General features: G+C 37.3%; 1 protein-coding gene across 1 annotated transcript; it reads left to right on the top strand.

Moving 5' to 3' along the window:
- On the top strand, positions 1–27,240 carry eya2 (EYA transcriptional coactivator and phosphatase 2). Its single transcript, XM_079242637.1, has 16 exons — positions 1–88; positions 11,894–11,973; positions 12,246–12,311; positions 12,535–12,646; positions 13,076–13,192; positions 17,294–17,370; positions 17,523–17,706; positions 18,210–18,346; positions 18,473–18,556; positions 21,515–21,604; positions 23,653–23,711; positions 24,445–24,605; positions 25,793–25,907; positions 26,088–26,209; positions 26,367–26,467; positions 26,821–27,240. The coding sequence occupies exons 4-16, from the start codon at positions 12,544–12,546 to the stop codon at positions 26,899–26,901; spliced, it is 1,431 nt and encodes a 476-aa protein (XP_079098763.1). The 5' UTR covers positions 1–88; positions 11,894–11,973; positions 12,246–12,311; positions 12,535–12,543; the 3' UTR covers positions 26,902–27,240.
- The last annotated feature ends 759 nt before the right edge of the window (positions 27,241–27,999 follow it).

Raw genomic sequence — 27,999 nt, 5'->3', positions numbered from 1 at the left:
GCGGGAACTCTTGGAAAACCCTTCTGCGGGTATGGGGAGCCAACTGTTGTGATAACCGGATTTTTCCAGCATTCGGTTTATTATAATGGTAAGTTTTTTTTGTTTACAAATCAAATGAATGCAATAATGCAACGCGGTCACAAACCCGTGAGTTCACTGATAATTTAAAAGCACAACTGCCTCAAAAGACCGGCTCGTGTTGAGCAACCATATGTGCCTCCAGGCTGTTTCTTGTAGGACATAACACGGAATTGATCGAGATCATTTGATCAATGAACCTATTTGATTTACTTCCAGACTGCATTTATCTTATCAGACTGAAAATTTAGTTTATGGAGTCCATATATGAACTTTTTGATGATCACAGTATTTTAAAATAAATTAGTGAAGTTTAAAGTAAACTGAAATAGTTATATGTGCTTTGGGAAAAGAAAAAAAATATGTAGACCTTATTTAATATTAGATCAATTCTTAAATGCTTGACGCAGATGATGCAGTTGATTTGAATATTCTTGAAAATAGCACAAACTATGTTATTATTATTATTATTATTATTATTATTATTAAAAATATGGTATTGTTTTAGTCACATTTTCTTGTAGTAAAATATGAGTTATTATTAATTCTCATATTCTATTAACACAGAAAAGCTTACAAGTGGTCATCTACACAGAGATTTTATTTGTCTTAGTGAAAAATTTAAAGATCACAGGTAAGCGTGTGTGAAGTTCCTTATCTTTTAATTGAGCCCTTTTGTTTTTCTTGGTGCCGGTTGAATCAGTGGACACTTTTTACTCAGACCTAGCTACAGAAGATTACGCCCAAATCACTGACACCCCCTTCAACGCCCATGCAGGGACCCTCATTAAAGGAAATTAGGGGCACCTTGCTAAGCATTTTTCAAAGGCTGGTATTCATATTTTTCAAGGACCCCTTCATTGCTTCAGACTAGAGAGTCAGTCTCTGTGTTTTGCCAGCCATTTAAGGCCCATTCAGACATTTCTCTCCGCTGGAAGAGCAAGAGGAGCAACAATTAATGGGGCACACTCTCGCTTTGGTGGAATGGTGAAAAAAATTCAGTTAAATGAAATGAAATGACATTATACTGTCTTGTGTAGGACTTTGTGCTGTTTTGGATGTTTATGTTAAAACAAACTTTTTAAAAAATACTCATTCAAAAAAAATGTTTCATTGCAAAAAAAAAAAAAAAAATTGTGGTATATTTAGGTCTCAAGAATTATGATATGTTCAAACAAATTCTCAAAAATGCTATTCCTACTTTGTTTTATCTTAGTTAATAAACTGGACACAAACCATTTTCACTTCCATTTCATTATTTTAAATAAACCAACAGATGTAATGACCAGCCAAAGAAACTATTTCGTATCATATTCAGACCCTTAATGAGCTCTAAATCTAGCTACATATCCTGTATTTTAACCCTTGCAAATAAAGTCCAAGGATTATGTGTAGACAGTCCAGAGTTGTGCTCTGACTGCATACCAAAGGTGTGTGGTGGAGCGTATTTGATTTAACACTGTGGTTCGTCTCCTAATAACATTAGGTCCCATTTCTCGACTCCCATTCTGTAGCTGACCCCAGAGCCTCTCTGTCTTTCTCCCTCTCTCCCCTCCACCTTCATGGTTCTTATTACGTGCTCTAATAAATTGTGAATAAGCAGCAGCCCAAAAAGTCCCAGCTTGTGGAGAATTCCCCATCCTGTAGCACAAGGCACCCCCTCTTAAGAAAACACAAATTAATTCCAAACCCCTCTGTAGCCAAACGTTTCTGGAATGATAAATATTTTCATAGGAAGTTCTGCTCTTCCTGACTTTATCTGCACCAGTTTTATTATATTTCTCAGCTGCTCGGTTCTTGAAGTTTCGCAGCTTCTGTATGTCTCCCTCCTCCACCTCATCCTGTCTCTGTCCTACAGAGTCATGTGGTCACATTTAACCTGAATCTACAGTTAAAACTGGGATGTCAGGTTGCGACTAAATAGCTTTCATTTTCTGCCCTTGAGGGATTGTACACAGTTGATTTGATGCAGAAAAGTTTTAGTATTACTTGAATACATATCTCTATTTCAGCTCAAGTGTTCATTTACACGTTTTCTTGTGTTGTTTCCTGAACATCACGTAGTAATAACACATTTTCTGACATGTGTAGACAAAACAATTCCACTGCAGAATGTTAAATTGTTGGTTTTATGCTGCACATATGACAAAAAAAAAGTCTTGAGTTTTGAATAATTATTCACTTGTTTCCAACCTATATACTGACATGACACAATTTTTTACAAGTGATTGAGGGTATGAGTATTGTACCCAACAGATTTATCAGGTTTTACAACTCGGTTCCTTTTATTTGGTTGACTATTACATAACAGTCCAAAAACTGACTGTAAAAGTGTGAACAATCTCTGAAACAGGCCTAAACAAACTGCCTTTAGGTGAAAACATCTACCTAGTGTGTGGTTGAACCTGGATTTCCTTCTTTAACTTTTTTTTTTTTTTTATTTGCCTTTGTTTTTAATATTTGACTGCTCCTTCTCAAGTTTCTTGTCATGAAATGAGTGAAAAAAAAAAAGAGAGAGAGACAAAGCCTGCCAAGAACTAAAGAAAGGTAGGCCTACTCTGTAAATGTTAAGTCAAACGTTCAGCTAATAAAATCACAAGTTTAATTTAGTTGGATAAGTTGAGAGTTTAAGGTTTCAGCTCATGGAACAACTGTTACTAAACTTCATACGACTTCAGACGAATCCGTCATGACTGTAGGCTGTCATGTGCAGCTGTCTGCACAAACAGCAAATTCAATCATGTCAAAACTGCTTAACCTTTGTTAAAGGTTTCGTATAGGATGCTGCTGAATAAAGACTTTCATTTTTTTTAAATAAGAGAAAGATTTCAATATACTGAAGATCAACATGCTGTTCTCTAAAGCCCTAGTTTACCATCCACATGCATGCATGGCTTGCTTAGTTAAATTCACCCCACTAGTGTTGAAATGTTCCTGCTGTGTCGCAAGAACGTGTTTCAGGTCTGCACATAAAACTGCACCTTTGCTGATAAGAAATGTCAGTTGGTTCTCAAATAGTTTGATGCACAGAAAAAAATCAAACTATCCTCTAAATATGTTCCCCTCTCCCACCCCAACTTATTTTTTAATTCCCCAAAGTCCCACGGGAGCTCTTGGGGAGGCCCCATAGAGATGTGTGTGTGTAATAAACCCATGTGCTGTCAGCAGACAGCAGCTGTCTCTCTGGCTATCTCTGCTTTCCTTATCTCATCTTGAGAATAGTAAAGCCACACACATCGCAGCAAAGCCTTCGCTGACTCTATTTCATTTTTTGGGCTTTCAGTGGCTACTCTCCAGAGAAAAGGAGAATTTAATAATCCTCTGTGGTTCTTGGAATATTTTCTTAGGTGTCAGAAATTTTCTTCAGGATTGCTTTTTCTTGGTGAAGCTTGTCTATTTTTTGCAGTTTTTTGCTCTTTACATCGGCAGATTTAATATTGTCCCATTTGTCTTCCATTCTTACATCACAAAAAATATCTTAATAACTTATCTCACTCTCTACATCCCCCATACACACACACACACACACACACACACACACACACACACATACACTTACACACCAAATATACCAGTAAAAAGGTAATTGGACCTCAGTTTGAGCGTCACTTACCAGTGAGTGCTGTCTGGCCAGCTGTTAGCATCCACGGCGGCCACTTGCCATCATGTGCAGATTAGACGGGTGGAGGACAAACCTTTTCATCTTAATGACTAATAAAGTAGCAAGTCTGAGAGTGTGTGTACACACGTGTGTGAGAGAGTTCATTAGAGAAGGCAGGAGCACTCATGCACTCAGGCGTGTGTCACTTGTGAATGTGTGAGTGCCTGTGCGACCACCCTCCCATCATCTGACCAGATGTTTTTTACCTGGGAGCCAGACCACCATCTGACTGGGGTCAGCCTAGTCTTCTAACCCCACACCCGCTCCTCCAGGCTGCTGGGAGGTCTGCCAGCTGTCCCTCTCTGTGACCCTCGTCCCGGGGCACTGATTCTGGGTGAGACAGGAGTCTGGGCCTTGGGTAGGTGGTCCCGATTGGATTTGGCAATATTACAGGAAGAAATGGTTATGGATCTTATTAGTGTTAGCTCTCAAACTCAGGCAGTGAACCCAAGTGTGGAGGAATGAAAGAAAGAATTGGGAAGAAGGGAAAGAATGCAGTGTTTCCTGAGAAGTAATTTAGAAAAGGAGCAAAAAGTGAGTGCTGGAGAAGCAGGGACATGAAGACGCTGGCATTGTCAAATAAGGAGGTTTTGATTACTAAGAGACACAGGGGGCTTCTGGCATTAAAGCAGTCTTGTTGCAGGAGTTACTCAAGTGAAAAGGAAAGGCCATCAAGTCTGGAGGTAAAGTTACAGAGTGGAGACAGAGTCGACAACAGGTTCACTGCTGCCAGAGATTAATTGGAGTCTGTTGTAAAAGGAAAAAAAAAAAAAAAACCTTCTGCTTCTATCAAAGGAACTCTATCTGTTGATAAATGACTTCAGTGTTCATTTACTTATAGGATTAGGATAAGTGAGGCATGTTTGTATGAATGTGTATTTTTGAGTCTGTCATTTATTTGCACAGATCTTCAACTGGTCTCTCAACGTAACTTGTCATTTAGTTGATTATGCAAACATGATAGACCAGTTAGAATAAGCTGAGGATATACGCATGCCGGCAAAACAAGAGAACACTTTTAGTCAGCAGATAACGTAAGGATGGAGAAGATCTATATCTTTGTTTTTTTTTCTGCCTCAGCAGATGTTGGAGTGTGTGTGTTTGGGGTCAACAACTTGATGGTTGGTTACGGTTCAGTTTTGCTATTTTAACCAGTGTCAGACGTAAGTCGTTGCTTTCGTTGTTTATTTGTTTTTACTTATCTTGTAGATATCTCTGTCTATCACAATATTTAGTTCTTATACGTGGGAATGGCGACAATGGTCAGTGATGGTTAATCACGTGTGAACAGATGAGAAAAACAGGAATATGTTGTAGTGACACCTCCCTTACATCTTAAAGGGAAAAGTTATATTTCTCTGAGGTGGGGTTTTTATCACGATGACTGGTGGAGGTGTGGACCCAAATGCAGGACGGGAGGCAGGAATGCAGAATCTAGATGGTTTATTCCAAGAACTGAAGCAAGACAACACAGGAGGCATGAAAGCACAAGAACCTAACATATGACTAAGAAAGTGAACCAGCAATGGGGAACAGAAACAAAGGCGTATAAATACTGAAACACAAAACAAGAAACAGTTGAGATGGATTAAACTAATGAGACCAGCTACATCTAATTAACAGGAACAAAGGCTACACAAGAAACAAGACACAAATGAACTAAACAGGGAAACCTACAACATAAAGCAAGAAATCAGGAACTAAAGAGAACACGACACATCACATCATGACAGTTTTGTAATAAAGCTGCAGGATTTTTCTTGTGTTCATAAATTAGTTTTGTCATGTTGTATATTTGCAGTTAATAAAATTTCCAGGAACTTATGATGCCTAAAAACATATTTCTCCTTAAATTTATTTTTACATGAATGTTTTGACTCTTTATTCCAGCTGCTCTTACTATGGTATCAGCTTTGTGTGAGAGGTGTATAAAGAGATCAGTTGCTGGCAGATGGCACTGCTTCCTCTGACAAAATATCATGTCAGTGTGCATGGATACAGATAGTTGCCCCTTGTTCTACGTCTTTTATCAGCAACTGAGAAAAGAGGTTTGTGCGCAGTCGCGATTCAACCCCCAGGCAGTTTTGCAGACTGTGCAAATTAAGGGCTCCAGGTGGGGTCCCATATGGTGTGATTGCACACCAATGAGTCCCAAGGTTTCAGTAAAGGTCATTGGAGGGTCTCTGCAGTGTGCTGCAAGAATCTTCCTTGTTCCATTAAGGCACATAATGACACAACTCAAATATTGACAAAAAACACCTGCCTATCACACCAGCATAAGATAATTACATGGGATTTTTTGAGTGATGCAAAAAACATGGAAAAGGCCAGTCGGCATTAACCAGCAGGATGTGATGAAGCAATTGCAAGAGAAATCTGATGAAGTACTCAAATTTGACAAAACTGACAGATCACTTTCTCTTAGTTTTTACAGATCCCTCGATACCCATGTTAAACGTTGAAGAGCCAGATACTGACTGTGAGAACTTGTTGATGGTTTTTTTCATAAGCGTACCACTTGATTAGTGAATAATGGTGATAAAACAAAGTCTAAGCTATATCAGCTTTGATATCATGTATTTACAAAGTGCTACTCTGGGAGTAACAGTCATACTTTACCATCGCAAGCCTCTTTCAGACAAGAACAGCTGTAATGAAAACTTTGAGATGTTGTCTGGAAAAACTGCATGGACTGGGCTTGATGTGATGTTTACTCAGCTAGAAAACACTGCTCTTACTTCTGACTGTTTTTCTGCTGTCCACTCACTTATTGATATTGTGAGTAGAGTTCACCTAATTTACTGTTATTTACACAACATAGTCCTTTTTATGGCTAAGTGGAAACCCTCATTATTCTTACTTTACTACAGAATTGTAGTTTCCACATAGTTTTTGTATCATGTCTTGTGTCTGTTCTTTTTTGCACAAATGGCATAGTTGACAGTGGATTTTTTTTTCTTTATTTCATAGAGGAGCACTCTGCTGTGGATGCTGATGAGCCAAAACCCCACATGATGGACAGTTATACACTATAAGTCATATATATATAAGATATAAACTCAAAGTTTACGTTTACCTGAAACAAGTTCTTCTGATGCAGCCACTCCTATACCTTACTGGTGTTAAGATCAAATCCCCCGCCTGAGTAAAAGTGTGTAAAACCTGTTTTTAGTTTAATTAATGACATAATGTCAGAGATGAGCAGATAAATGCCTTTTAACCAGGAGAATCTGGTTTGAATATTGGAAATAAGTTTCAATTAGTTTCTTTACATTTTGGAAAATTGTTGTTTTTCTGTTGTTTTCTTTTTCTCTAAGTATTGTTTTATTTTTAAAAAATTAAAAGAAAAGAAAAGGAAAAAAAAACCACAAAATTGCATTTTCCCTCTGGGATTAATATTCATGACATTTTCAGTTCATTACTTCTAGGTGTTTAAGTTTAGGGAAACATTTGGGTCAATTCTCATCACTAAGAAAAGTCAGAACATAATATTGTCTTTTCTCTTACTGATTTTTTTTTTTTTTTTTATTATTCTGATGTTTTAAAAGAAGTAGTGATGTTTGGTCCTCTTACTGTGGTAATCAAATCAAACTTCTGCTGATTTCATGGCACTTTGATGAGATATTTACAAATTACTCCCCTCTCCCAAAGAGTATGATTGTAAGAAGTCAAACTTATTTATTTATCAATGAGATTACTTTGTTTGGTCTGAAACACTCACAGGTTACGTTCCTGCTGGCAGGCAGTTCTTATAACATTCCTGCATCATTCCTCCATCACATTTTTGTTCCATAAAAACAAACTTTGTTGTTGGTTTTTTTTCTCTACTGTGTTTTAGTGGCTAATGTTAAGAAATGTTGCTTATACAATACTTAACCAAAGTTTCTGGTATTAATGCCTAAAGGCGGGACATTCAGCAACCAAACTAAACTTACAATCTCTGACTAGGAAAATAATGAAGAAATAGAAGTTAGATTTCCTGGACTGTAAATAAAACATTGAAGTGCTGATATATTCTTAAAATCTAATTTCTTGTCTAAGTTAAGTGAACTATAGAACTGCTGATGAGAATTTGTTGTTGAAAGCAGAGATAAAGGAAAGATCACCATTTATACAGTGAACGCAGCATGATTTGAACTTGTAAATGAGAAGAGATAAAGATGTGGAAGATGGTGAATTTGCTCTGGTTTGAGCTGAGTGTTTTCCCCTTACCGTTTCATGGCATTTTACCTAAAGAGCTCCTGTGCTATCTTATGTATGTTTTCTTCACCATTAAATGTCCCCTTCAGCTCTGGAGTTTGTATCAGTATCTTTTGAATTAGCACTGCTAAATCTGTCCAGATCAACACAACAGTACAAATGATTTTAACCAAAGATCGTTGGATAATGCTGCCGTTGCTGCTTTTGCAGGTAATCTTAGTGGTCTTCAGATGTTGTCAGCTAACTTGTGATTCCATTATTGATTCATAAGTGAAATTTAACAGGTAAATCTGAATAAACTCTGTGTCTCACTTTTAACTGTATCAAAGGTTGTTTCAACTTAAAGCACAATGCGCAGCACAAAGGCAAGAATTTGATATCCGTGAAAGAAGCAGTGAAGAGACCCAGGTGAAGCTAGTGGGACTGGCCCTGTGGCCTCCTGGCCCCCCTGTGGCCCTGCTGAGTTTGTTTTAGATTTGGTTTCAGACCTTGGCGCTCCACATCTCTGTTGAGCTGTGCTCATCTTCCCTCCGGTGTCCTGTAGTTCCCATGGCCTTGGCCGCCCTCCTCCCAGGCCTCACCCTGAACGAGGAAGTGCCTTGACTGTCACACACAGTTTTTGTGTCTTTGTGGAATTGCATGTTTGTGCTGTGGTTCAAGTCAAAAGGACGCTGAACAGCCACTGCTTTCATTTTTCATCTGGAAAAATGAAATACTGGAATACTAAAAAGTACTAAATGCAAAGCACAAAAGCATTGTCTTTACTTTTCCTACCTCTGTAAGATGCGTGTCATTCTTTTGCTCCTCAATTTGTCTGTGATGAAAGTAAAATTAAGATTTGTTGTCACTCTGTGATGTTTTACACCAAATATAAGGACTATTTGTAAAGTGGAAAACCTCACTTGGGGGCAAAAGAAATTCCTAAACTCAGGGCTTCGAGTACAACTTCCAGTTTTATGACACCAGTAGAGTGAACTCTCAGTCTGTCATTCTTCCATTCTCTTGGTTCAATGTCTCATCTTGATGTCTGTGCCGCTTTGAAATCTTGGTGCCCTTATTATTCATGATTGTCATCTGTCTCTGTCATTGCGTTGTTCGGGAGGTTAGAGGTCAAGCAGTTAGCTGCAGCTTTGCCCGAATGGAATGACCCAGAGGCGGAAAGGAGAGGAAAAAGCAGAAATGAGCAGAAAGAGTCTGGAAGGAAAAGATATGGGACTAACAAAAAAGTCAATAATCGACAAACATGGTGGCACTTCAGAGTTTCTGAAGTGTATTTTAATCATGAAGAAAGCCTGAATCTGAACAACGACCACATGCTTTAGTGTTTTCAGGAGTTTCAACAGCTCATTAAAGAAAAACAAATGAATATTGTTCCTTTGTTGCTTAATGAACATACACAAATGCTACAGGCATATGAGCAGCACATGTGAAATATTTATGTAATGAACTTCTTGTTCAGAAATAACTGAAACTAACAATTTCCAGTAATTGCTGCAACATTTCTGTTAATATTTAGTTCAACTTCATGTGTTACAGTGGGTGTCTTTTTTTTTGGAGATCATTTTTTTTGGTTTGTGTTTTATGAGATTCCCTTCACAGACAATGATTGTTTTACTTTACAATGTACAGGTATAATTCAGAAATAATTGTTCCATAAATGATTGCAACTTTTCCAGGCCCAGATGACAGTGTGTGAAAGAGGTGGTTTGAAAAAGAGTTTTTAAAAAATGTAATGCAGGTTTTAAATGAATAAAATATACCTAAATCTGCATTAAACATAAACCTTTAAAAAACTAAATTTTATTATATTTATTGATATAAATACAAATATTATTATTTCATTTGATATAGAAACCAGTACTACTGACAAACTATGCTAGAGGTGTCCAGCTCCTGTCCTCAAGGACCACAATCCTGCAGGTTTGTGATAAATCCCTAATCCAACATACCTGATTCTTAATAATGAGCCATTGTGCAGAACTTTTCAGGCAGATGGAATCCTTTCATTTCAGTCCGGTGTGTTAAAGCCGGGATATAGAAAAAAATCTGCAGGACTTTAGCTCTTAAGGACTAACTTTGGACACCCCTGGAGTATAATATTAAGGTTTGTGGTGTTGCTAATAATAAAAATTTCATAGAAGTCACATATTAGTGGTATAAAAACAAAAATAGCAAAAACAATCAGCATGATATGTACAGTAAAGGACTCATATCTATGATACAATTCTTGATTGTTAAATATCTGACTCATTGCATTGAAATATGGGGAAGAACATGTAAAACATGCAATAATCCAGTTTTCATTCTGCAGAAAAGAGCAAAGCCATTCGTCAAAGCACAGAGACTCATCCAGTTCATTCTTATTAAGTTAAATTATTACAATTTAGTGATCCAGTTGGTAATAGTGTTTGGAAATTAATGTGTATAAAGCTCATACAAATGTTTACACAGCTATATGAGATGAATAAAAATAACAATATTCAGGAATAAAGTGTCAGAGCAATATATCTCACTCTACTGAGTCACTTTAGAACAATCTAAGCAAAATGATTGTGATTAAAAAACGGAATCATAATGAATAAGGTTCATTTGTTTTGTTTTGTTTTTTGGCATTTTTGTAAATAATAATCAAAGACTAAAATAGAACGTATTTGTTGGAAATCAGTGGCATGTCGGCCTACAGCATTTTACTGGTTAAATTTTATTACTTTAAAAAGATTGACCTGTATGAGAGAACAGATCAAATAATGATTTTATTCTTACTCTCCCTTGCATTCAACTGTCTAAAATGTATGTCCTATTGATTATTTAGTTTTAGTTAATTAAACAAATACTTTAAAAAAACAAAAACAAAAACACACATTACGCCTTGATAATATCATCATTGTGTTTTGCAGATTAGATAAGCTTTTTTGTGTGTACAATGTTCTTTTTGATACCAAGTTGTAAAAAAATGATCCAACTAAGCAAATGAACAGCTCGAACTGAATCTTCCTTTTAATGGGGGAAAAAATCACTAACAGAATCAAAGTAAGGATGGTTGATTATCTGCTTCATATAATATAACAGCGTAAAAGACACAGATCAAGAAACACAAGGCCGGGGATAATTGCTGTGAGTGTTGAAAAGGAAAAACCCAAAGGAAAGTGTTCAGCCTCCCCCTGTTGCTGGCCATGTGAGCATTTTTTAGTGTGCGAGAGCTCCATTGAGTCCTCACAAAAGATCAAATTCCTTGCTCTTGAATTGATATTTGTAGGCTGTACATTTCTGGGATTTCCTTTATTTGTATACAATCTGTCGGACTGTATATTTACTGAGTTCAAATACTTTACAGATGGTTTTGGAACTTATTCCAGCATGAACGACCCTTTTCCTAAGGCTGTCGGCAATCTGCCCTCTTTCTGTCATACGCTTCCACAAATAACTGAAGCTCTAACTTTAATGGACTCCAGTTCTTGTGATAAAACAAAAGCGCATCTCGTACCAGAGTTTTTTTTTTTTATTTATTATTTCATCATATTATAAATAAATAAAAAAATAAACACATGGGGAAAAAAAACTTGAACTGTAAATACAAGTGGCCCTTGCACTGATCAAACTCTAACTTTGAACCACATCCTTGTTCTGGCTGTTTTTCTCTTGTGTATCCCTTCTGTGACTATACACACAGTATGACCCAGGTGCCAAAATGTCAGAGTGTCAACAATGGTTTCTGTGGAAAAAGTCTGTACCTGCCGCAAGGCTGTAATTTATCATCTGTCTGACTCTTTTATTACAAGACTTGGCACCAAATTGAACTTTATCTCACCTATTTTTATTTTTATTCTTTTCACGTTTACCTTTTGACCTTTTAAAGAAACTTGTTCTTGTGAAGCAGCTATAGTAGTCAACCAGGTAAGGATGAGTCAGTGGAGTTCTGTGTGCTGATCTGTTTATTTTCGATTGCTTTGACAGGAGACTTGACTGCTTCAGAAGAGCTTGATTGACATCAGAGCGACAAGAAAAAGAAGACCCAGCTGTCTCCACTGTGGCAGGTTAGAAAACAAAACTGCAAAAAGCCTGTAAAATGAAAACAGACTGTAAAGTCATCCAACAGGTTCTCTGCCCTAAAAGTAAACCCACGCATTATGAATAAACTACTCATCAGACTGTACATCCTTGTTTTATATAAATGAGGATGATTTTTTTTTCCCCTATCATTAAAATAGGCCCACATCAATTTTTTTTTGTTATTCATTAATTTCTGTAAAATAGTTTGACATTTTTTTGAATTAATTTCCTAATGGGTTTTACTGCTTGTTTTCAGTTCCCAGATTTGCCTCGTTCACAGGGTTTCCAATTACATATTGTAAATTCATCGCACCTTCTGCTGGTGAGTTTTTACTTCTCATTAGCTGCCGATTGAGTTATTATATCTGTTCATCTTTGCTATAGTAGAGGAAGCATGTTGTGTAATTTTCATCAGATGTTCATGCCAGCAAATCGTCCTTCCTCACAATCACTTCATGCCAGTAACAGATGTTACATTGTAACAGATACATAAGGAGAAGAACCAGTAACAAAAGCTCCCTCGTTGTCTGTGCTGCTTCTCCAAGATCAGTGTCATGGCTGCATATGGACAGACTCAGTACAGTCCCGCCCTCCAGCCTGCAGGACCATACACACCATACACTCACCACACACAAGGCTACAGCATGCCGTCTTACAGTGAGTACAAAGCCTTATGTTTGGACAATTGTACATTATTTTGGTAATTATCTTGAATTATCAAGAAGTTTGCAATATGACGTGCATGCTATAGCTAGCTTTTACTCACATCTGATTGGTTGATTTGATGATGCTTTTGTATTTAAAATGTTGAAAAAAAAAACACACATAATATAGCAGGAAATAGCCATTATATTATAAGGATGTTATATTGTGTTTGTCAAAGCATTTTTTATTTGCAATCTCAGACTACTATGTTCTCCAGGCTTTGTAATTTAGAGCTTTTAATCTGTAATAAAAGTTTTTTATGACATTATTCAATGGTTGCTGATAGTTGGCATCAGTAAACCAGGTTCTACTGGTTTCACTCTGCTGGTTTATCCTGAATGCAACATCAACATTGTGCTGTTTTTTTATTTTTTATTCTAGACATTAAAACAGAAGATGGTTTGAGTCACTCTCCAGGACAGACAGGACTACTGGGCTACTCAAACTTCAGCAGCACACCCCCCAGCCAAAGCCTCTACAGCTACTCTCACACACATGGTCAGTCTGACACACTGTATGTGCTGAATTTTATGAAGCATTATCAAGCACGCAGTGATTCACTGGGATACAAAGGTTTTGAAAACCATGTTTGACGTGACCTCACTGGATGGAGCATCCATGCATGCTATAGCTCTCCTCTCCTCGCCTCTCCTCTCTGTCACACCTGTTCTCCATTAGCTGCGGTCTGGACTCCTGGCGTCAAAAGTCTCTCTGCCCCTCCTCTTTTCTTGGGGTCAGGCCCCCTTTCTCCACTCAGACCAACAACACAGCATGAAAGCCCATGTTTCTGTTACTCTCAAGAAAGAAAAAGTAATAAAATATAAAGACAGAAGCAGAAAAATAGAACAGGTAGAAAGAATAAAGAAAAGAAGACTGAAAAAAAAAAAGGGGGGGGGGGGGGTGTCTTAGTACACAGATGTTTCAATGTGGGTACATTATGCCTTAGAGAGTTTGCAGCTCTCTGCATGTCAGCGTGTGTCTGTGGTTCAGTGTCTGCGCTGTACACACATTCCTTAGTCGCCCAGCACCCAAAGCATGACTCGCTTAGTGCAACTTTATGGCTTTGAAACCAGCATGAAATTGACCTTGTGTGTGACAGGTGAGAGGTTAAGGGGCATTTTATGGAGGGGTGAGCAGGTTTGATGTTGCAGACACCGCATGACTTTTTTATACTGTGTGGATGAAACACAAGTGAGACCAAACTTTAGATTTTGAAACAAATGAAGTGTTAAAATGACTTTCATTATTGTAAAAAAAAAAAAAAAAAAAAAAAGCTTTTAAAATATCAGAGATATAGTAAGTTGTATTTTTCTCCCTGATCTGACTAAATACTGTTGGCCAATTTGCTATAGACACATTATGTAGCTAAATACCAACTGACATTAGTCTTTTAAGCTAATTTATCAACCTTCATATCTTAAAAGCATTTAACTGAGTCTTTATTTTACTGGTCTGCCAAAGCAGACAATCAACACGGCTTTTCAAAAGCTGCTGATTTTAAATCATATTCTTCTCCCTTTCTTAACCTGACTATTTTTATTTTCAAACTCTGAAGCTACAGAAAAAAATTTACTTCTAAGCATGAAGCCTCGATTCAGAACATGTCAACTTGACATGACAAGCCTGCCTGCTTCTTTCCTTGGATGCTTGTCAAGATCTAGAAGGAATAAGGTTACAGCATTTGTTGCCAAAAACACAAGTGGCACAACTGCGTTTTGAACTCACAGTTATTCAAGATGTGTGTGATAGTAAAAAACAAAATGCAAATTACTAAAAGTTGGTGCCTGCGATGGACTAGCAACATGTCCAGAGTGTACCCTGCCTCTCATCTGCTCATTACTATGATGGGTTGAATCGGTATAGCAAGAAAAAAAGAAAGAAAATTTGCTTTATTTTCTTTTGCTGTAGCAGAATAATACAAAATATAGTTATATGTCAGTAAACAGCAGAAAACACAAAGTCATGGTCCAGAGCATTTATTGGCATCTTGAAATTAATCAGATATCAAAGATAATGATTAAAATGCTTGATAAATTTGTGCTTTTTTATAGCCAGAGCTAAACATCTACAGAGCACTTTCTGCTAACCTTTCCAGCTTTGTTGCCTTTTATTTGTTTTTTTTAATGTTATGTTAATTTATTTATTGTTTTACTTAGATTTTTGGTTGATCTGTTGTATAGACATGGACTTATTTCAGTTAAATACTTATTTGAATGCTTTTACACTCACTGGACCAAATAGACTTAATGAAAATCATCTCGTCTTTGCCAAATAAAACATACAGTTGACAGTAATTTCACCATATGAAGAGAAAAACTTTTCACAAACAACCGATACTTGCTTTGTAAAGTGTGTGTTTACGCAGCAGAGTTGTAAACTTGATGCCTCCTAGCCTTGCTTTAGATAAGAACGAAATAGATGTTCAGACTTAGCTAACGGTATTTATTCTGTCTCACCCTTCTGACAGTTTTCCACCTCGTTGTGTTTTTTTCTGAGCTTTAAGAAAACTTTCTTCTTTCATCAGCAGATGAATTTTTCTCATTAAATTTCTCCTTTTTAATGGTTTTCTGGTTATGTTCTGGGAATGCCACCCTCAATCCTCATACACTGGCTCCTGAACCACAATTTTTCATCCCTTTGAAGGCAATTCATGTTTTCTATTTACTTTTTTTTAAAGGAATACTCAGATGTGAGACATTACCCTGGAATGTAAATATTCATGTTAACGGGGTTTTGATGAATCCATGTGACAAACTGTGCAGCCATCAGTGACTTTAGCACCACTGCTGAACCAATAAATTTTAGCAGAAACATTAAAGTTTGAGTCGAGGGACAATCTTCCCAAAGTAAAAAAAAAACAAAACAAAAAAAAAAAACGTTTATAGATCTTTACATCATTATCTGTGAACACAAAAAGACAATAAATTGCCAAATGTTGGAATGTTTGAAGGACTGAAATGTTTCCATGTCATCCATTACACTTCACACAGTACACAAACATGCTATCACAAACACATACACACACCACAAAAGCTTTTGAAAAATGTACTGTACACTGTGTGTGCAACTGTAAACAAATGAAGGACTTTCTGTGTTTATTTGAGAAACTTCCTCTATTTTTCTTGTAGTCACTCTGGGGGCTGTTGTGTTGTCTGGGGAAATTTCTTCCATTGAGTCATCACCACTTTTGTGTCATGCAGTGTTGCTGAGAGAGAAATCCATCGATGAAAAAGAAAAAAGCAGTTGTGAACTGTGACCTGAGGCATCTATGAGGAAGGGAATCTTTAAATCTTTATTCAAGTATATTATTTGACCTCATTTCAGGTTGAATAAAGATGCTGGTTATGCAGACATCTGTGATACACAGCACATCGTGTGGAAGAACCTGTCCATTTTTTAAGCAAAATTGTTTTCATTTGAGATGAAAGGGAGTGCCCAAACTAGAGCAAATTTTTTTTACATTTCAGCCATGCTAGAATTCCAGTATTTTAATGAGACTTTATAAAGTCCTTAAGCTGGTAAAAGACACTCAGAATCACAGGGCATTGCAATATAATTCTCCACATTCAATCATTTATTTTGTGTAATATGTAAGCCTTTCTGAAATGGATCAAATTATACACATGGAGTTACAGCTTCAGGTGATTCAGAACCTGTGAGACCTTCGTCTCAAGCATCAACATGAGGCCATCGTTGATATTGAGTGTTTAGTGAAATGTCTCAGTCTGGATAGAAGAAAGCTAGATTATACTTTTTTTTTTTTTTTTTTTTTTTTTTTTTACAGGATGCTTCTCATGTTTGGACTTTTTACCATGTTAAAAATATTTAAGGAAATCCTCACTCAGCCTCAGCTGTGCTGCTTGTGTCAGGATCATTAGCAAAGGCTTTGATGTATACACGCTACTGAGCACTGCACTAAGTATTAGCATGCAAGCATTGTCACTGTGTAAGTGTTCCATGTTGCTAACCACTGGGAGAAAGTTAACCATAACAGAGTTTTTTTTTTTACTGATTAATGGATGGTATAAGTAATGTTTTCTGCTTGTGAGCTCTAATGTTTAATAGGAAGTTATATTTCGTTTCTGAGAAGCTACAAACTGTGCACTGTTTTGCCCATTTGTCATCAAATACTCATTTCTTCCTCTTTGGCTTGCTGCCATCATTTCTGCGCATTTCTTGTTTATTCAGATTTGAAACATCCAACTAACTGTTAAACAGAAGGAAGAATATTGAAAGGTTAATAGACAAACCTGACAGAAGGAGGCAGGTGGGGAGCGATTGCTCCAAGGAAGACATTCTTGCCTTGGCTTGATTAGATTAGAAGATTCTCAGGGCAGCAAGAGGAGCAGGAACCACAGACTTTCCCACCTGTATTGTCATGTCAGTCATAAATCCAGTTATAAGCTCCTGCAGCTCTGAGCTGTCACAGAGAAAAGAGTTAAAGTTCTCACTACTTTCTCCGCACAACACAGATCAAATACTATGTAGTCTATTCATCAGCGCAATAGGATGCCAGTTTATGATTTATAATTACTTCTTTAATCCTGTATGGTTATCACTGGGAGTTTTGACCTATTTTCTTTTCACATTATTTTATAGGTGGTGGTATTTCGTCTGGGATTTTTCAAGGGACCCATGCAATCTCAAGTTCAGCCCCATTCAATCCTACACAACAAGTGAGTAATGTCGAGTCAGAGAGAGTATATTATTGGATGTCAAATTGCAGCAACCTTGTAAAACAACATGATTCATCTACTTCTTGTTTTTTTTTGTTTTTTTTATAATTAGTGCATGTTGACACCACTAAGATTCTCGTTTGTGTTTTCAGGAGTTTTCTGCCTATTCGAACTACAACCAGAGTCAGTACTCACCATATTATAACTCACATCACTACAACAGCCCTTACCTATCCGGCAGTAACATCAGCCCTGCTGCCATCACAACTCCCTTAGCCTATCAGCACCCAGAGCACCCAGTCATGATGTCTAATCACAGCCCAGAGTCACTCACAGGTAATGGACACTTTCTTCCTATCATCCTAACTTTTATTTGTATTTACTCTGATCTATCTGCCAAAAACCTCGGACTACAATTTACAAGGTTTGAAAAGAGAAACTGTGAAAAAAGGTGAAAGCATCATAAACGTTTGCAAAAATCCAGCTGCAGTTGTCATGACAGTTTTAGGGGTTTAATGGTTTTTTTTTTATTAGGAATATCAAGTAGAAAAGGTGACAGTAATGCCATAAACTCCCTGTACATTTGCCACAAGAGTTTCAGGCAAAAGTTGGTGTAGCTTTTTTTTTTATTTGCCTATTTTGACAGAAACAAAGGAAGTGAATTATAGCTGCTTTTTCATTTTAATGCCTGATAGATCTGAATCTCCCAACACTCAGCAGCTCAGTTGTCTGTTCGGCTGCAAGCAAATTGATTCAGACCCATAAAATCACCAGAATCCAGCCCTAAAATGAAAAATACGTTTTCGAGAGATTTATGATTATTGCTTGGGTTGTTTCAGGAGAGTACCACCCACCACCCAGCCCCCCCACACCAGGTAAAGAAGATGGGGTCCCAGCTCGAAGGGGGTCAGATGGTAAGCTGAGAGGAAGAAAAAGAGTCAGTGACCCCGCTCCTCCTCTGGATTCTGATATAGAGGTAAACACACCCTCACACAGTGTTGGAAATTATCAGTATTTCTCTACAGTATTTATCTTTCGCTCTCACACACATACACATAGGCTGTCATGTGGTTAACATTACATATCTGTTATTTCACTGCAGCGAGTGTTTATCTGGGACCTGGATGAAACCATCATCATTTTCCATTCGCTCCTCACGGGAACTTACTCCTCGCGATTTGGCAAGGTAAGGTCATGTCCTCGCTCCCTTCCATCTACTGTAAGAAGTATGTTCTGTAGCAAATCTTTAGCTCGCAACAGCTGATTGGCACAGTCCATTTGGCACAAAATCCTCCCAGCAATCACATACCCCTGCTTCAGGAAAGCCTCTTTTTGTCTTTGTGATTAACTGATTGTTTAAGTAACAGTAAAAGTCTGTGACCTTTGGGGCTCATCCCTGAGCATTTTCACACGCAGGCTTTGTTTTGCCTTTCTGCCCTCTTGTTTCTTTTCATAATGCACCAAGGTTATTTGGCTACCCTGACACCCTGCAGCGTGATTGACAGCCAGCAGGACCTTTACATAACAGACAGGCAGCTGACAAAGGGCGGACAGTGGTGTTTTTCTTGTTTTTGGCAAAGGCTCTGTGTTTTGAATTCTCACGGTCCCCCAGCGGGTTGACACAAGGCTGATGGGAGTTTGAGAGCAGCGTTGCTGATCAGTTCAGCCCCTGGCAGGCTTTGCATGCCGTTGTTTCTTTTTCTTTCTTTTCTGCAACAGAGACTGAAGAGAAATGGCGAAGAAGAGCCAAAATGAGAGTTAGACCTTGTGGACGTGTTGAAATGTGACTCATGTGCCAAAAAATTCCTCCCACCACCCGAACACCCCACTGCTGGATCCAGGGGAGATCAGTTGGACAGGGTCTTACATCAAAACTTAGACACGCCTCAGTGGAAATAAACGAGTGACAGTGGAAAAACAGACTAACATGAGAGTGCATTAAGACAGCTCACAGTTAGCTACATTTGTTTTGTTTTGTGTTTCTCCTCCCTTATTTGCAAATGATCCATTATCTTGTAGCCATAATACATTTAATTTAATTGTCTGCAGGCTCCACCTACTGGATAAACACATTCAATTTTTGTCATTAGCAAATGTCTGGATGTAAAGACATGACTGGAACCAGTCTCGTGGAAGACTAATTGTTGTATTGAAACACGATTTTTTTTTTTTTTTTTTTTAACATCTTAGTGAGCCAAAGGTAAATGCATGAGAAGCTGACCTGTCCTCTCATATAATCTCATCCAGTATCTCATTGATCAGCCAACATCCCAATCTGTCCAGTTGTCTATGAATTCTTTTCCATATGTCTACAAATTTCTTTGCCTTTCATATCTGAAAATAAGAGGAGTAAAAGTGAGAGTTTTTTTGTAACTTCTTTTTGGGATTATATAAAAGATGTTTTTTCTGTATGTGTGGTAGCAGCCCCAGTTTAAAAACAATGTGATTACTGTTCATTATTTTAATTATTGGACAAACAGAGCAAACCTCTGTTAAGCCTTTAACTCCTCCTTTTATATCCTCTCCATTCATTCCTTCTTTTCTCAGTCCTCCCGCTTGTCATCCTTGTTCCTCCTTCTGAACCTTATTTAGCCTTTGTACCTAATCCTGTCTTATCTTCACTCTGTGTTTTTGGAGGGGAGCGCTTTCATAATTGCCATTATTTGCCCTACTTGTGTCTTCAAGCCCATTTAATCCTGAGCCAGTAGAAAGCACTGGCATGTCATTTTATATGCACTAATCATATGCTCACCTTTGGCTGACACCTCTCTGTCTTACCTGTCCCACTGCCAGGGCTGCTTTAAAACAATGCACCACACATAAGTTCACACACCTGCTTTTGTAGTCTTTTGTAGTCTTGAACAGCAGCATACTTGTGCTGTTTCTCAGTCTGGCTATCTGCACATTGTGATTTAGATTTTTCTGTAAGTGGGGGTTTATAAATTGCTCATTGAACTTAACAAGTAAAGTTAATGTCACACCTTTTTTTTTATTATTTTCTTTAAATAAGCAAAATAGTAAATAAGGGAATAGGGGTTAGTTTGTGTGGAAGAAGAAGTTTAAAAATTAAATTCTTGTTTGATTTCTGATTAGTTGTGTACATGTGTCATTGCTGGTCGCTGAGTTATCCAGTACATTTCATTCAACAATTTGTTGTGACTATGTGGTTTTTTCCAATACTGTTATTCCTATCAGATTTTGGGGGATTCCCCCTCTGTGCAGCTGCAGATCTTCTGGACTGTTTTTCTAGGAGACACTGTTAAAAGAGCTGAAATTCTGTGGTGTCTGAAATGGTCAGTGTATGGATACCGATCCAAGTTTAAATAGCAGCATCACAGGCTGATTTTTCTGTCCATTTTTGGTACCAAACACTTTAAAACGAATAGTAAAAATCATATGTGGCATTTAATAGTAAATTTTGGAGCAATTCTGGTGATGAAAACCATGGGATCAATCAAATAATAGAATGAATCTGTAACAAAATATTTTTTCTAAGTTAGTTCTCTAAGTCTACTGCAACACTGTAGTGATACTAAAGCAACTGAAACACATGACTAAATTCTGTGGATTGAAAAACTGAAAATAAAATGAAAGGTGGCAACAGAGAACAGACAGACTTGCCAAACTAAACTATGACAGTAAAAAACGATAATTAAGATCAGGATGGCTGATTGACAGATACATACTCACACTTGCCTTTCCCTGAAACCGGTTTATGTCAGTCCTGTCAGTAAGTAGAAAAGTTGCTACAGAGACAGACATCTGCATTGATATAATGGTATAATGGTGATAATCTGATTTAACTTTATATTCTCTAACACCAAACACTTTCAGCAAAAGGTTTCACCCCAAATTCCAAAGATTTTAGACAATTGTTTTTTGTATTTGTAACTTATTTAAAAGGGTGCAGCCCTTGTTTCTATTGAGAAAATCAAATTGCATTTGTAGCCAACAAATCAGTCATTTTCTTTGAATTTTTTAAACTGCTTCAGATAAAAATATATGAACATCTATGGTAAGATACATTTTAAGGGTTGAGAAAATACTTCTCATGCCGTTTTACAAGAGAATGCCAAAGACAACTGAAAAACGTTATGTAAAATCATTATTTACAAAATAACAAGTGTCCTTTTTGGTTTTTCAGGATTCATCAAAGGCAGTGTCTCTGGGTTTATGGATGGAGGAAATGATCTTCAATCTCGCTGATTCCAGACTCTTTTTCAATGACTTAGAGGTGAGTTCTGACTACAAATATAATTATAAATGTATTTTGTTATTCATATATATATATATATATATATATATATATATATATATATATATATATATATATATATATATATATATAATATATATATATATAAATATATATATATATATATATCTTTTTTTTTTGTGTGTGTGTGTGTGTGTGTGTGTGTGTGTGTGTGTGTGTGTGCGTGTGTGTGTTTTTACCAATCCCCTTACCTTAAACACAAATATGATGCTTAATCAGAATCAGTAATCTAGTCAGCACATATTTGCCTAGATGTTCAGTGGATCTCAATACTTTTGACTTGCAGTGAAACATTTTCCAGTGAACTGGAAAACTGGAGCACTGAGAATATATCCAGCTCTGAGTTGGCAAAACCAAACCTTCCCTGCCACATTCTAGCGAGATGCTTGTGCTGTTTTCTTACTTGGCCTAAAGCACAGTGGCAGTCATTGTGGAAATCCTGCATTTATTCTCTCTACAGTATTTTCCACACAGTTTCCCCTCCTGTAGTAAAGAAACAACATGATTATTAAAAGTACGAGTTTTGCTGAAGTAAATGTGTCACAGTCAGACTTAAATGCAAGTCTGCCTATTTATATATGAGCTTTGATGCAACTTCTAAAAGTGATGACTCCCCAAAAAGAAGAAAAGCTGCTCCTTTAGTACCTGCTAGGTTTTTCATGCCACATTCCTGTCCTGTTCTGACAAAGGAAAAAGATTAAAGAGTGACACAGAGAAAGAGAACAAGTACACATTGTGCTGTAATTGTAGGTGTGTGTCTGAGTATCTGAGAGGAAAATTAGTCAAATGGGAGGAGGAACAGTCAAGAGGAGGGAAAGGAGCCAACAAAGCCATTTGCAAACCCAGTTTTTATCCCTCCTTTTGTTTTCAGGTCTTAGTAAATCTCCTGAGCAGCAACCCACAGTGGGCTGACATTCTCTATTAGATCTTGAGGCACAATTACCTTGTCAGCAACCTCACCACAGGCTACAAGTGTTATGACTGAGATCCCAACAGAAAAGTACGGTGCCTACTTGTAAATGGCCACTAAGGCTATCCGACCAACCAATTTCTCAGTTTCTCAATTAAACAATCATGAGTGCATTACACTGGCACTATTTATCATATCTTAATTGTAAGAATTAATTATTTTTTAAAAATCAGTGATTTCTTCTTGTCATTTATTTATTTATTGTGTTTTAATATCAGTGTATATGCCCTGTAATAAAGTGGCCATTTGCCTTAAATGGCCTGTATTTGCAGCTGCGTGGCGGTTAATGACACCTGAGTGGAAGGAGGGGTCTCGTCTGTGGGGACTGAATTATGTTGCAATGTATGGAAGATGAGGTAGCGTCTCTGTCTGGGTGACTGTAATGTGATAGGAGAGCCTGACTGTCCTGGGTCACTGTGTGAAAATTAGAAGTTATTCCAGGATTCTGTTGTTGTGCACTTGAAGCTGTATCATTTGCATCCCTGTATGCATATTCTGTATATGTGACGGACTGATTTGGTTGCAGGATTTTATTTTCAAAGTTCAACCTAATGTCATTTGTTGTTCTTTAATCTGCTTTGAACAGGTGATTATTGTCTCTTTTTTAGTCATTGTTGTTGTTTGTAAATTTGCCTGCATATTGCCGAGGGCATTTTTGCTGAAGAACATTCAACAAAGAAGATCAGCATGGAATCCATGCTAGATGTTGTAAACAGTAGTCTATTCTTAAAGTTGCATTGAAGTTTTATTTTTAAAATGTTGGATATAGTATAAAAGACAAAAGGGATTTTCTTTAACTAACTTTTCTTACAGTACAGTCACCATCTTGTTTGTCTTCTTTCGGTGCCTCACGATCAAGTGTTTTGTCACTTTACTTCCTTCTTCCTTGTCTGTCATTCAATTTCATTTTATTTTTTGTATCTCTAAGAAAATGCTACACTCCCTGAGGCTGCCTTACAGAGAAGAGACCTGCCTGTGCAGAGCTTGACTCTGAAATGGATCTCTCAATATATTCTGTGTCTTTTTCATTTCCCAGGAATGTGACCAGGTTCATATTGATGATGTAGCATCAGACGACAATGGACAGGACCTGAGGTAAAGTGTCTGCTGTGTTTCTGCACTTAGAGCTCTGATGAGTGACTATGTCAATTTTTTCTGCGGCTCATGAACCAGACTTGCCCTCTGGGTTTTAGTGTATGGGAAGAAAACAGCTAGAAGGAGAACCAAGGAGTGTGAGCATTTATGTGCATCCGTGTGTGTTCAGGCATGCAAGCCTGTGCACAACTTTTATTTTTTCTCTGCTTGCACAGCCGTATAGTATGTCGCAGGATTATCCGCTGCTTTCATTTCTCATCAAAATATCTCTTTTTTCTCCCTCAGTCCAGACTTTTTGTTACATAAACTTTTTTAAGAACTGTAGAATACTTTTAGGGGTGATTTGAGAAAGAGCCAGACCCTACCAAAGTACTTTTTGACATATTTATTTTTATTGAACTGGGCCTTTTCCATTCAAAGATGTTTTTATATTTATCCTTACCTCACCATTTGTATATACTAAAGACAAAGGCTCATTCAGCGCTTCATTCGGTTTAAAAGGGTTTCCTCTTGTCCCTGAAATGTACGCGGTCGCACTGGCTCATATTCTTACATTTGATGAATGGCTCGGTCACTGCTTTCTTTTTCATTGGGTACTTGGATATACTTACACAGAATTTTAGAGCATCACCCAGAGACACTGATGAAAGTGTGACAGTACAATGGTCTGGAAAAATTCCATTGTGTCTTTATGAGCCACATCCTGGCTGTTTCCTGCTTTGCGATCTTGCAGCACTTACAACTTTGGGTCAGATGGGTTCCAGAGCCCAGCAGGAGCAGGCTCTTTGTGCCTGGGGTCAGGGGTCCATGGAGGAGTGGACTGGATGAGGAAACTGGCTTTCCGATACCGAAGAGTCAAGGAGATCTACAACATATACAAGAATAATGTTGGCGGTAGGTCCTTCTTTCTCCTTTTTAAAGGAGATATTTTAATGTCAGTTGATGTTTCCTTGTTTGTTTTTTTTTAATATAATAATATATTAGTACCACAAATTAAGTGAACAGTTAACATAAACATCAATGTTCTATAATCTAATAAACAACTAAGATGTGCACTGCAGTTCTGTTGAGAAAAAATCCAATCCTTTGCAAACTCAGTATTGCCGTTTGCTGGACCAAAACCCTGTTTGAAAAACGCTGTGTGGTCAAAGCTAAAGTCCAACTTTTTGGTTTTAATTACAAACTTCCTCATGGGGAGAATTATGTAGTCATTATGTAAGTCAAAGTATACAAGTGTTACAAAAAACTGGCACAGGAAGAATCAACCAAATCAAGATTTATTCACAAAGGACCTTTTAGACTGAAGTAATTCAAAGGGCTTAAAACAAATCAATTGAGTGCAGACATTTACATTTAAAGAAATAAGACAAGTTTCAACAAAAATTAAAGCATAACAGGGTGCATAAAATTATAAGCAACGTCTTCATGCAAGAAAAGCATATACTAGAGGGACAAATTAGAAACCAATTTAAACAGAGATTTACAAAAGGCATAAAAGCTAAGCATAAAATTACATAGTTTAAAACAAGACAGAAACAATAGAAAAATTATAGACTAGTTAAATGCACCAGTTAAAAAAGTAAAATTCAAGAAGCGTTTGAAAAGAAGCCAGACTTTAAGCTGAGCAGCAGTTTCTGGGGAAGTCTATTGCAAATGGGTGTTGCATAAAAAGTATGTCCATATCACAAATGTCTAAATAATTTTGAGAATAATGTCTTTGTTTAGAAATGTTTTAGTCAGAATCCAAACTTATATGCACATGAAATCACTCTGGAAGAACCTGTGTAATTTGTGTAAGGAAGCCCAAAAACCAACCCAGTTAGACCTGCTCTGTGTGAAGAAATCCTTTTCTGCAGTTACTGAAAACTTCATGTGTTTATTGCTGCATAACAAGATCACTGCAGAGACTGCATGCAAAGCTGGACTGTAATATAATGTCAACATGGATCATATATTTGTCTAATTTGTTTAATTGGATCTCATTTTTAGCTTTCGGACTCTTTTGGAAAATATTTAGGGAGTGATATAGAACATTCTGAAGTTTTCAGCAAATCTTAAGCCCTATTGTAAATATTTTTCAGGCTTGCTGGGCAGCCCCAAGCGAGAGGAGTGGTTACAGCTGAGGAGAGAAATGGAAGTCCTGACTGACCTATGGCTGACTCAAGCACTCAAAGCGCTGGCTCTCATCAACTCCAGGTCGGTTCAGGCTAGTGCAGCTTAATTGTTATTAATAAGGAAATTTACATAAGATGTCAGCTGTGATGAAATTTGCTCTTTTGTAAGGTTTCCCTTTTTTTTTACATTCTGAAAGAGAACGATAGTTCCTATAAACACTGAATGTGTCCCATCTGTCCTCATCATTCTGTCCAATTTTAGGCCAAACTGTGTAAATGTGCTGGTGACCACCACCCAGCTGATCCCAGCCCTCTCCAAAGTGTTATTGTATGGACTCGGCTCAGCCTTCCCCATTGAAAACATATACAGCGCTACTAAGACGGGTGAGGAAAATGCCTTTAAGAGATGATGCTCAGGACTGAGTTACATTAATTTATTTACTTAAGCCATGTATTTTTACAGAATTTCTTATACCACTAAAGTAACAAAAACAAAAAAATAAGAATAAAAAATTGTAATCTTATTTTTATGTTTTTTCAGGTAAAGAGAGTTGTTTTGAGCGTGTGTCTCAGAGGTTTGGTCGGAGAGCGGTCTATGTGGTGATAGGAGATGGAGCTGAAGAGGAAACCGTAGCCAAAAAGGTATAAATCAGTCTGGTTTTAAGACTGGCCGCTGAAAAATAGACCACAACAAATCAGTTAAGGTTATGGCAGTCTCCATTCCTGCAGCTTCTGTCTGTTAGATGTGTCTTGAGGTGACTGAGATGTAAGAATTCCCCTAGTTTTGTCAGTATTTTATTGTTATTGTTGTTATTGTTTTTACAGGAAAAGACAACTTCTTGTCCTAATGTCCTTTGTCACATTGCTTCCCCCTCTAAACCGTTGCATGTTTCCCACATGCACTGTAAAGACTGCTAGCTGTGCTTCCCTTACAGCAAGTTTTCATGGTACATATTAACCCTTTCTTTAAATTCATAATGTGTTTGGCTTCCTAGAAGAACATGCCTTTCTGGAGGGTGTCCTGTCGGGCTGACCTGGAAGCTTTGAGCCATGCACTGGAGCTGGACTACCTCTAGAGGGTGCCAGCAATCAAGTTCCACTACTCCACTCAGATGATGAGAAGCTCCTGAACTCCTGAGAGGATCCTGGAAGGAGATGGTGGGTGTAGAAACTGAATTCAGAGTCAGCGTTGCTGGTTTAAGGGTGCACCCAGATGGACAGTTTGACACCAGAGACAAAGGAACTGTGCAGAGTTTGAAGCAAGGCTGCAGCAGGACACACACACAAGAAGCCCAAAGTGCTGGACTTAAAAAAACAAAAAAAAAACCCCAACAAAAAACAGACCAAAGTAAAGTGAGGGACCAAAGCTTCATTAATCCCAGGGAATTCTACTTAATGTTGCAAGTATTACAAACAAATGCATAAGAATAAAAACCACAGCGATATGTTTTTCCTGCTTTTGTGCCAGTTCATCTCAACTTTATAACCGATGTCCCATTTTTGTAGACAAAGTGTTGCACTGAATGCAAATCCTTACTTCCTGTTTTAACAGTAGCTGTGTCCTGATGGATGAAAAGTTCAAATTCTGCTGTGGCTTTATATTTGTTTGAGGGTTTTTTTGTTTGTTTGTTTGTTTTTTTTAAATGCCTTTACCCATTAAATTTTTAAAACAAAATTAAAAAATAACATGAAGCATTACATGCATCTTTCTTCCACTATTACTTTTAGCCAACTAGATTGATGTTGAATAACATTTTCCTCATAGCTAGAGGCTATTAAAACCGTCTGTTTTTTGTATTCTAACACTATTTATTATTGGTTCATCTCTAAAACACAAAATGAGGTAGTATATGAGCTGAGCATAGAAAAATATCCCTAATAAAAACCAAAGTTACATGCTTGTAAAAATGTTTTTGTAAGATGTTTCCTTGCAGATGCTGTGCTATAGACTGGTGCCTGAATCCATACTTTGATTGTGGGGTGTATATTGTTTTCTTTTTTTTTATTTCCATATTAACGTGTTTGTAATATAGATGATGTGGTGTGGTTGTGCATGTGCTGATAACACTGCCTGTCAGCTTAGCTATGATTTGTATATAATGCTTTATTGTTGATTTGTTATGACAGACAGTTAAATTAGTAGATTAATAAAGATAAATTAATTGCATTTTGGG

Source organism: Telmatherina bonti (assembly GCF_933228915.1).
Source record: "Telmatherina bonti genome assembly, chromosome: 6".
Lineage (NCBI taxonomy): Eukaryota > Metazoa > Chordata > Actinopteri > Atheriniformes > Telmatherinidae > Telmatherina > Telmatherina bonti.
This window is presented reverse-complemented; position numbering and strand designations above follow the sequence as displayed.